Here is a 10,654-nt window from a genome sequence, read left to right on the forward strand (position 1 = left end):
CATGACATTGTTATGTCGGTAATGAGTTTGGTGGAAAATGAGCCATGCATGTGTTTGATTCATGAGATTAAGCTCCATGTTGACATATTCTAGTGTTAGTACCATATTAGTACAAATATATGTGAGATTGGAGCCATTGTATGCAAGAAAAAATTGGTTGAAACTCGATTTGGAGCTCAAGAACTCATTCTGGAAAACCCAAAATTTTGGTGTATGCTCGAGCGGGGGGAACTACCGCTTGAGCGGGAAATACGTGCTCCCAGCACTTTTTGCAGACATGGTGTCCTCTCGAGCGGGGAAGTTGGCGCTCGAGCGGGGAGCTATATAGACAGGCCTTCCGCTCGAGCGGGGATTTGATGTAACCAGTACTTTTGCAAGCCCTAAGGGTCCGCTCGAGCGGGGACCCTGTTTTTTGAAATTCTGAAAATGCATTTTGTGTTCTGTTTTCCGTTCCCTTTTACTTCTAAGCACTCTTAGGCATACTTTGAGCATTGTAATTGAATTAAAGAGATAAGAATGAAGCCTAAAGAGGAATGTGTGAATTAAAGAACAGATTGAGTTATTTGTGACCCATATATGTTATGTGATGTGTAGGGTCAAGCTCCAGGGAAAATCCACAAGCCGATCACTGTGAGAAATATCTTAACAAAAGATGTTTGAATATGTTGTTGTCCTATTGCTTACCTCTATGTAAGTCTGTAAGTTCATTAATTTGAATGGTGGACAATGTCTGATATGAAAGTTTGCAATGGGCCATAGACCGTTTTGACAAGAAACAATGAATGGGCCAGAGACCGTTTTGACAAGAATGAATGAATGGGCCAAAGGCCAGTTTGACACGAAAGTGTAAATAGGCCAAAGGCCGTTTTGACATAAACGAATGGACCGAAGGTCGTTTTGACACGAACGAACGGACCAAAGGTCGTTTTGAGATAAATGAATGGACCGAAGGTCGTTTTGACACAAACAAACGGACTGAAGGTCATTTTGAGATAAATGAATGGATCAAAGGTCGTTTTGACATAAACGAATGGACCGAAGGTCGTTTTGACACGAACGAACGGACCGAAGGTCGTTTTGAGATAAATGAATGGACCGAAGGTCGTTTTGAGATAAACGGATGGACCGAAGGTCGTTTTGACATGAACAAATGGACCGAAGGTCATTTTGAGATAAATGAATGGACCGAAGGTCATTTTGAGATAAATGAATGGACCGAAGGTTGCTTTGAGATAAATGAATGGACCGAAGGTCGCTTTGAGATAAATGAATGGACCGAAGGTCGTTTTGACATTAATGAATGGGCCAGAGGCCGTTTTGACACGAATGGATGGGCCGGAGGCCGTTCTGACATAAATGAAAGTATAAATGGGCCGAGGGCCGGCCTAATACGAACCACGGTCACTTGACTTAAATTGTGTATATGTATATGTTAAATAGAAGTATGAATTGGGCCCAAGGCCGTTTGGAGTATGTTGTTCAACATATCGTTTGTATGACTTCTTTATTTGATATTATTCACTGGACTATCGCTCACGCTCATTTATGTATTTGTAGGTGAGCCAAGAGAGGTCCAAACCCAGCCTCAGTGAAGTTTGTGTGGAACAACCAAGGTTTTGAAGAGTCAGCCCTCGCGTCTCACGAACGAGACACGTTTTCACCCTTTTGCTATCTTGTGTCATTTTGTCATGTTGGCGAGGACTTTGGTTTACGTCTGTATATAGTTTTGCTTGGATAACTTAGATTCGAATGATCTTGTATGTACAGAGGTTGTGTTAGTACATATTTTGATGTGAGTTATTAATATGTATCTGTATGATTGTTATGATGTGCCATGTAAGCACAGCTCTATGAACAAAGTTTTAAATTGCTTCCGTTTGGCCCCCATTAACTTTGTTAAAATACGTTTTGTTTGGTTTAAGGCCGTAGGTAATCTCATGATTACTGGCCGGTTATGTCCTTAACCCATGGGAGCGGGTTCGGGTCGTGACAGATGCGTCCTCCTTGATTCTTCCCTTCTTGACTCTCCTCGCCCGACCTCCCTTGAAGGCCGGTGACAGTGTTTTTTGGTCCTGGTGTGCTGGGGGACTGTAGGGACTGTTTTCTGCCCCTCTTTTCGGGCATCCTCCTTTGCCGCTGGAATCGGCGTATCTTTTAGTGGGAATGGTGGCTGCATAACGTTATTCTGTATCATGAAATCGACCACTGTTTGTAGGTCCGCCAATTTGTTCACCATGGCCTTTACCTCATCGTCCCTCTATAGGCATCTTTCTTTCCATACCTGGAGGTCGTCCTCGTTGTAATACCCACTTCGGTCCATTTTCTTTGGTATGTCGCTCTCCTGGCCGCCGTCCTTTCCTTCGTGATTCTTATCCTGAGTCTCTTTGTTGTAGTTGTCTTCTTCGACGTCAAGGTCTACAGGTTTCCCACTCCCTTTAGGAGTGTCGTCCCCAACCTTCTCTTTTTGTCCGTCGTTGGCCATCTATTCTTCTTTCTTTCCCACAGATGGCGCCAAATTGTGTGTGTCAATTTCCGACCACACTGCCAATCAAGCACTCAGCTGGAGAACACTGGCAGAATAGATTAAGTCCGAACGACCTGTCACAGAAATATAAGAATCCTGCGGTGGTTCGTCCACGCGGGGGCACTCCGACGATCAAGTCAGTAAAATATCTCTCAAAGATAACCAATAGTGTTTAACTCACTAGACAGAGCATAAAAGACATACCTTAGACCCATGAGGGTGCCTCTCTTTTATAGCCAACACAAATCTAGTCCTAATAGAAGCCTAGCTTCAATGGACTTAGGATTACTGCTAATCTTGGACTCCTAGTAGGATTAGGATAAACTCTCTAAGAGTCTTATCTTTACCCAAACTGAAGTCTTCTCCCATTCTAGGACTCTTGTCCATTATTCGCTTATCCCGGATTCTGGTATTTTCGCAGATAACCTCGGCCTAGCCGAGATCATCTCAGATTCAAGTCAAGGACACGTGGCACCTCAGCTGACACTTCGGTGCCACCTCGGCCACGTGTTGCTACTCAAAAAATATGCCCCCACGTTTTATTCTTTTTTCTTTTTCTTTTTTTATGCCTTAATTTGTTATTCGTAAGATTCTTGTTCATGTTAAGTGAAAATTCATTTATTTGGAAGTAAGTTTTTGATCCAATTAAATAGAAAAAGCAAATATAATTTGGTAGATCTCTATATAGGAATGCTGTTCAAGGTTTGTCTTCTATTATTTATTTTTTTGGGGTTTTTTTTTTTCAGTTGAACAATTTACATTTTATCTAACCCACTTGCAAATGTGAATGAAGCTTTTTTTTACTATTGCAATTGTAGCATCATACCATAAAATTCCAATTCAAATATTCAGCCATGGTCAACAAACATACAATTGCATATTACCAGCCATACATGCAAATAAATACATATCAATGGATTAGGGCTTTCAAACTATTGAGAGAGAAAGGAAAAAGAGAGGGAAATGTATCATACCAGTAAAATATTTAGAGCCAATTTCAAAAATTACAAACCAATTTAAAAAATCTAACAAGTTGAACCCATAAAACCAGTTGAACCTAATTTCGGAAATGTATTAGGGATAACTATTTTGGCCATCAAACCCTTAAAACTGAAGAAAATAAACCAGTTGAACCAAACCAATTTCAGAAATCAACACAAAATTAAACTAAAAAAATCATATCAAACCTTAGAGTATTATGTGAGAAATGGGGAAATAGATGAAGCGAGAGAGAGAGAGAGAGAGAGAGAGAGAGAGAGAAACCTGTGATTCGCGGCAGTGGGGGTGGTGATTTGCAGCGGTGGCAATGGCGACAGTGGCCAGCAACGGTGGTGAGTGGGGGGGTGAGGTTTGGTGCTGACTCTGTTCTCTGTGTCTGTGTGACACAGAATAGAGAGCAAGCTGTGTAACTGTAGAGAGAAGACGCGGGCACCAATATTAATTTGTTTCCCTATAAAAAAAAAAAATTCAACCTTTAGCGACTAAACTACTTTTCGTCGGAAAAAGATACTGTCAATATCGACAAAACATTTTGTAGCCAAAAGATAGGGTATTGGCGACTAAACTTTCGTAGCCAAAAGTATCATTTTGCTACTAATTTTTTTTTGGTCGACAAAGAGTTATTATACGACGACTAAATTTTTTTAGTCACCAAAACCTCATATTTGGCAACCAAATTCTTTCGTCGGCAAAGAGTAAAAAAAAAAAAAATCGCTAACTATTTGGCGACTAAACTTTCTTTTGTCGGCAAATAATTGTATTTGAAAACCAAATTAAATTTTTTGTAGCGTAAAGTGCAAACTATCGCCGACTACTAGTTTTTTAGTCACCTATTTGTGAATATTTAGCAACTAAATATTTTTTTTTTGTCGCCAATAAATAAGATATCTCGACTAAAATAATATAGTAGCTGAAACTTGAGTCAACGTCGACAAATTTATTTTTTAGTTGCCAAAACTGTTACTTTTCGTGACTAATTTTATTTTGGTCGCCAAATGTGTAATTTCTTATAGTGATTGAGTTTTTTTTTTTTTTTTTTTATGTTTTTCATGTTTTTTTTTTTGGTTTTTAATGAATATTTTTAAAATTTTAAGTAGTTTTTTTATTTTTTTAGATGTACCTTACTTAGATATATCTAAGAAGTAAAATATTTGTAGAAAAAATATTTTAAAAAATCAATAAATACATAAGAATACGAAAAATGTATTGATTTTTTTATTTATTTATATATTTTGGTATTTAGTGATTTTTTTATAAAAAAATCACAAATATTATACTTTTAAGTGTATTTATGTTAGGTGTATCTAAAAATTAAAAAATTGCTTAAAATATTTTTAAAAATTAAGTAAAAATAAAAAATACGAAAAATAAAAATTTTAATTTTCTAAATCCTGAGTTAGGAAACTAAAGAAGCTGATGTTTTTAAATTTAATTAATGCATTATTCAATCCAAAATTTAGGACCATGTTAGCAGTGCCAAAATTATCTTAAATTGTCTAGTTTTTTTTTTTTTTTTTTTTTTGCGCATTTAGATTTTCTGGTTTAAGAGAGGAAATAGTTGGTGATGAAACTTTCAAATTAATAAGTAGGGAATGAAATATATAACATTCATTTGGGATGTGAATTGACTTTTTGACTTTTTAGTTTGGGCTAAAAAATCTTGTTTGGGATATGTTTTTTGGCTTTTTTTAACTTTTGTGAGAGAAAAAATGAAATGATTAGTTTAGATGTGATGTTTTTTTGTATTGATTTTTTAGCCTATTTTATCTTTTTGTAACCATTTTAACCCAAACTCTATAGAATCCGGATCCTCGGCCACCCTATCCGGCAGCCCTCCAAAACGACGTCGTTTTGGGGGTTTTTTGGTTTTTTTTTTTTTTTTTTTCTTCTTCTTCTTCTTCGTTCTTGCTTTCTCTCTCTTCGAACAGAAACCAGAGGGGAGGGGCGAGGGAGAAGAGGGAGGAAGGAGGAGGGAGAAGGCTGCGAGCTCGCCATCGCAGCTCGTCGCCTCGCCGCCGGCTGTCGTAGCCGTCCGATCGTCGCCCGATCCAGCTCGTCGCAGCAGCTGCACCGCCGTCGCCTCCGCCTCCGGCCCCGCCTCCGCCTCCTCCTCCTCCTCCCCCACTGGTTATGGCCCCCTCCAGTCCGGCCCTCCTCCTCCTCCTTCCTCCCTCTTCCTCTCCTTCCTCCCTCTCTTCCTCTGCGTTTTTTTTTTTTTTGAAAATTTTCCCCCAAAACAACGTCGTTTTGAGGGGCTGCCGGGTAGGGCTGCTGGGTAGGGCGGCTGAGAATCCGGACTCAACTCTATATGCCAAACAAAGCCATAATGAGACAGAGATAGATTACAGAGGATTTTTAAGTTATTTTATTGGAAACTAAACAATAAATTCCCAACCATTCAATCCAAAGCTCAAGTATGAAAATTAATAACTTACCAAAACAGTACTAAAAATAGGCAACTCATTAAATGGCTTCCTAATAACTCCTTGCAACCAATATCTACCATTCTATCTTAACAAAACCCAAAAACATCATGTCATTATACTCATTAAACAATAATATTACATAATCCAACAAAATTAGTTAAAAGATTATCAGAAAAGAAATCATATGATTACATAATCCAACAAAATTAGTTAAGAGATTATCAGAAAATAAATTATGTTAATTGGATTTATTTTAGATGTGATCCTAATAATTACAGTAAGGGTCCGTTTGGATAATTATGTATTTCAAATCAAGAAATTTAAAGTTAAATTGATAGAAAACAATAGAAGAAGATGAGTTGAGCGAAATAAATATATTTTTAGTAAGATCCTTCATAAATGAATTCTTAGTATGATTTTAAATAATTACTTTTATATGGTTATTTCAAATCGATCATGATATAACTATTTAACCCCATTTTAAAATATTTAAATAAACTATCCTATCTAAATTTGAGTTATTATTTTTGAATGATTAAGGTTAAGTTCTTTAATTTGAAATCTATAATTATCCAAACGTACCCTAAGTTTAAATTTACATATACATTACACACTTCATTCTCAGATAGGAAAATGTTATTTATAATTATATTTCATACCATATTTTCTTACTTCTAAATGTAAGTCAATGGATCCTGTGTATATTTATTAATGTAAATATCATTACATTATATCATGAGTGTGAAAATAGAATGAAAATGTAATTATATATAACATTCAGTATGTTTGGTTTCAATTTTTTAGAAATTAAATTTTTATTTTTTGTATTTTTTTGTTTTTAGTGAATAATTTTAAAATTTTAAGCAATTTTTTTACTTTTTAATATGCACCTCACTTAGATGTATTTAAATAGTAAAATATTTGTGAAAAAATACTTAAAAAATTAATAAATACACAAAAATAAGAAAAATGTATTATTTTTTGTATTTTTTATAATATTTTTGGTATTTAGTAAATTTTTTAAAGATTTTTTTCACAAATATTTTACTTTTTAAATGTATTTATGTTAGGTGTGTCTAAAAATTAAAAAAAAATTCTTAAAATATTAAAAAAATCATTAAAAACAAAAAAATAAAAAAATAAAATTTTCTCAAAAATATTTTCATATAACTTTCCTAACTATTTTTTGAGACTTTTAAAGTTATTTTCCCACTCAAATTTGGGATGAAAAGTCCAAATGTGGAAGACAAAGCAGTAAATACACCATATTAATACCCACTTTTTTTTAAAAAAAACAAATATTATATGTACCAATTAGTATACTAACTAGTATATTAATTAATGATGTAATATAATTTAGGAGGTCTTTGAGATTTATAATGAAATTAATGAGTGAGGTCAATAATAATATCATAATTAATATTAATATACTAATTAATATACTAATTAATACATGTAGTATCACGGTTTAAAAAAACGTTTTTCCAATATAATTCATATTTGTTGTTACTCCTTTCCTTCATTTATTTTATCAGCACTTTGCTTCTTCATATATATAACACCACATCCATCCCAAAGTTTTTACAATTCACTCAGACGCACCACATTTTCCCAGTAACCAAACAACAAACCCGAAAAAAAATGCCCAAACCCCTTCAAAAATCTCTTCACCACTACCTCTCCAAGATCAAAAAATCCACAAAACACATCCATTTACCATGCAAAATCCTCTCATCTCCAGCCAGTTGGATCCTCAGAGGCTGCAAACACCCTAAAACACTCTCATTTGCTGCCAACGATCGCAACCCAAAACAAACCCACAACAATAATGGTGATGAAGATCGTGATGATGATGCAGCAACCCTAGAAGACATCGATCGCTTTATGTTTGAGAATTTCAAGTCACTGTATATAAACGATGACGACAATGATGAAGAAGACAATAACAACAACAACAACAAGAAAACAGGTCTTAAAGATGATCATGAAGAAAAAACAAATGGGTTTTCGTTCGAATTGCCTAGGCTTCTCAACCCACCACCAGACCTTTATAGCTCTCACCAGTTTTTCGTGGGAAACCCTAGCTGGTCGAGTTCATTAATGGAGGAAGCGAGGACAAACTCCTCCACCACCGCCACTACGGCCACTACTAATGAGTCAACGACTAGAAGAGTTGGTGATGATAATTGTAAACGAGTAATGGGTCCCGATGATTTTATCGCCTTGTTCACGTACTCGCCAAGTCCATACAATGATTTTAAGGATTCGATGCAGGAAATGATCGAGGCGAGAGTGGAGTATTGTGGGAAGGTGGATTGGGAATTCATGGAAGAGCTCTTGTTTTGTTACTTGGATTTGAATGATAAGAAGTGTTACAAGTATATACTGAGTGCTTTCGTCGATCTTGTTGTCGTTTTACGGGAGAATTCCGGTAAGATTCCGGCGCGATCATGGCAGAGGAGGAGAGAGTGAAAAGGAGATGTAATGTAACGAAAGGTCTTAGTTAGATTTTAGAAATATTTTTTTTAATAATTGGATGTCTAACTAATTTACATACATCTCGACTAATCTCAATATTCTGAAATTAACGATCGTGCAAACTTTCAATAATTCTAAGAATTGGGATGTTTAGGTGGGTTTTAAAAATATTAAAGAATATTTTGGGCATTGCAAGCAATTGTTGGTGTGTAGAGTACTTGTTTTTTTATTTTTAGCATTCATATCACATGCAATATATGCATATAATATGAAATGTGTAATATATCTACATATATGGTTGTATAGTAGTAATGTTGAAGAAGAAAACTTTGAATATGAATAAAATTTTGAATTTTTTTCCCCACATCTTAGACCTGATATCACATGCAATATATACATATAATATGAAATGTGTAATATATAAGAGTAGTGTTGAAGGAGAAAAGTTTGAATATATGAAGAATGAAGTTTTGTTTGTTTGTGGGTTTCGTGGGGAAAGAGATTTCAATAGATATTCAAATAGTAGTGTGTTGTCTGTTGCATGTTCCCCGGTGTACGAAATTGCATTTTCTAGGTAGAATATATATAATCTTCTTTATATGTTTATTTTATTTATTTTTTTGATCGGCAAAAAGAATACTTTATTGATGAAAAAAGAAAATTTACATCAATAAAGAGGAGCTTAGAGCTAAAAACAAGCTCCAACCTCCAAGTTGGTGAGAAACCAACGAGCCAACAAAAAAGAGGAAAAAGAAACAAGGAAAACCAAATAGGAAAGTCACTATAACACCAAAACCAGAGCAGACAACACAGCCCTAATTTGAAGCACCAATCAGATCAGGTCCTGCAGTTAGTTAGACACCAAGACAGAACAGATAGATCAGATTTGCCTTGGGCAACATTGCCATGAATTACAACGGCCCAAACTACCCACAAAAAGTTTTAAACCAACACTGCAGCAGTCCTTCAAACTGATTAAATACAACAGCAGCAGCAGTTAGATCAGATAGCCCTTCAGCCAAACCACCCACCAAAATTGTTATCCCAACACATCTGCAGTTCACTACAACGGCCCTACAGAAACAGATCATCCTCTGCATCAGTTGCACCAGAGCAGAATCACCCAGAAACAACAGTACACAAGTTATATCCTCAGTGCATTAGGCAGAATTTCACATTTTGCAAATTATACACCAGATCATCAACAGAATAGCAAAAGGAAGGACTAAAGGCCCTGAACCACATTGCAACCCGTGTTTTGATAAGATCACACAACTTTCCAAAATCCAACTGTGACTCGTTAAAGATGATTTCATTCCGTAGCTTCCATAACGACCAAAGCACTGCCAGTGGAATTATCTTCCAAATTACCTTCAATCTGTTTTTGCATCTAAACCCAGCACACCATTGAATAAGACCCACCACTGACCCCGGCTGTACCCAAGATACGCCCCACCATCCAATAATATTAGACCAAACTCTCCAACTAAATGAACAACACAGCAGCACATGGGATACAGTTTCCCTTTCCTTTCTACAGAATACACAATTAACATCAGAGTTGGCACTTAGGATTCCAATTCTTTGCAAATATGTAGAAGTCTTGATCCTCCCTTTCCATGCTAGCCAAGCAAAAAATTGCACTTTCGGAGGTGCTGCATTCTTCCAAATGAGCTCCACCATTTTTGCAGGCATGGTAGATGTTAACTCACTCCACTTGTAGGCAGACGAAACAGTAAATATTCCAGATCTGTCCGCAGCCCAAGACAACCCATCTACCACCCCATACCTGAGCTCTGGAGCAGTTTGTAACAACTCCTTCATTTTCCTCAATTCTTCAACTTCCCATTGAAACAGTGCTCTTCTGAAAGACAAGTCTCATTCCCTACTACCAGTACTCTTACTCTTAATCACTGCCACTGATATACCTTGCCGCTTAGACACAGAGTATAATCTAGGGAATAGGTTCTTTAAACAGTCACCACCAACCCATTGATCCAGCCAAAAACTTATGAGCCTCCCATCCCCAATGGTGATCTTTGAGTTGGCCTTAAATACCTCCAGCAGCTGTGGACACTTAAAAGCCACCTTTAAAATGTCCCTCCATACCATAGAATATCTGGAATTTACATCTTGAGCTGGCCACCTAGATCCACCATTATGTGGGTACTTGCTGATAATCACTTGTTTCCAAATAGATTCAGATTCACTCCCAAACCTCCACCAC

At 36.3% G+C, this 10,654-nt stretch overlaps 2 protein-coding genes across 2 annotated transcripts; one reads left to right on the top strand and one right to left on the bottom strand.

Moving 5' to 3' along the window:
* Nucleotides 1-7,559: 7,559 nt before the first annotated feature.
* On the top strand, nt 7,560-8,464 carry OFP14 (ovate family protein 14). Its single transcript, XM_028219832.2, has one exon. The coding sequence runs from the start codon at nt 7,591-7,593 to the stop codon at nt 8,419-8,421; it is 831 nt and encodes a 276-aa protein (XP_028075633.2). The 5' UTR covers nt 7,560-7,590; the 3' UTR covers nt 8,422-8,464.
* An 889-nt stretch (nt 8,465-9,353) lies between these two features.
* On the bottom strand, nt 9,354-10,251 carry LOC114277882 (uncharacterized). The gene is made up of 2 exons (XM_028219833.2): nt 9,622-10,251; nt 9,354-9,521 (listed from the first exon to the last, which is right to left on the bottom strand). Exons 1-2 carry the CDS (start codon nt 10,249-10,251, stop codon nt 9,354-9,356), a joined length of 798 nt encoding a protein of 265 aa, XP_028075634.2.
* Nucleotides 10,252-10,654: the final 403 nt, after the last annotated feature.

Source organism: Camellia sinensis, chromosome 15, assembly GCF_055761805.1.
Source record: "Camellia sinensis isolate YWXY chromosome 15, ASM5576180v1, whole genome shotgun sequence".
NCBI lineage: Eukaryota > Viridiplantae > Streptophyta > Magnoliopsida > Ericales > Theaceae > Camellia > Camellia sinensis.

What these genes read in the sequence shown, in the direction of transcription:
- LOC114277882 (XM_028219833.2), bottom strand. Translation starts at nt 10,251, where the DNA reads ATGAAGGAGTTGTTACAAACTGCTCCAGAGCTCAGGTATGGGGTGGTA. An exon ending in GCTATTCTGTTGATGATCTG is followed by an intron (nt 9,522 to 9,621) that starts GTGTATAATTTG and finishes CAACTGATGCAG; the next exon opens with AGGATGATCTGTTTCTGTAG.
- OFP14 (XM_028219832.2), top strand. Translation starts at nt 7,591, where the DNA reads ATGCCCAAACCCCTTCAAAAATCTCTTCACCACTACCTCTCCAAGATC.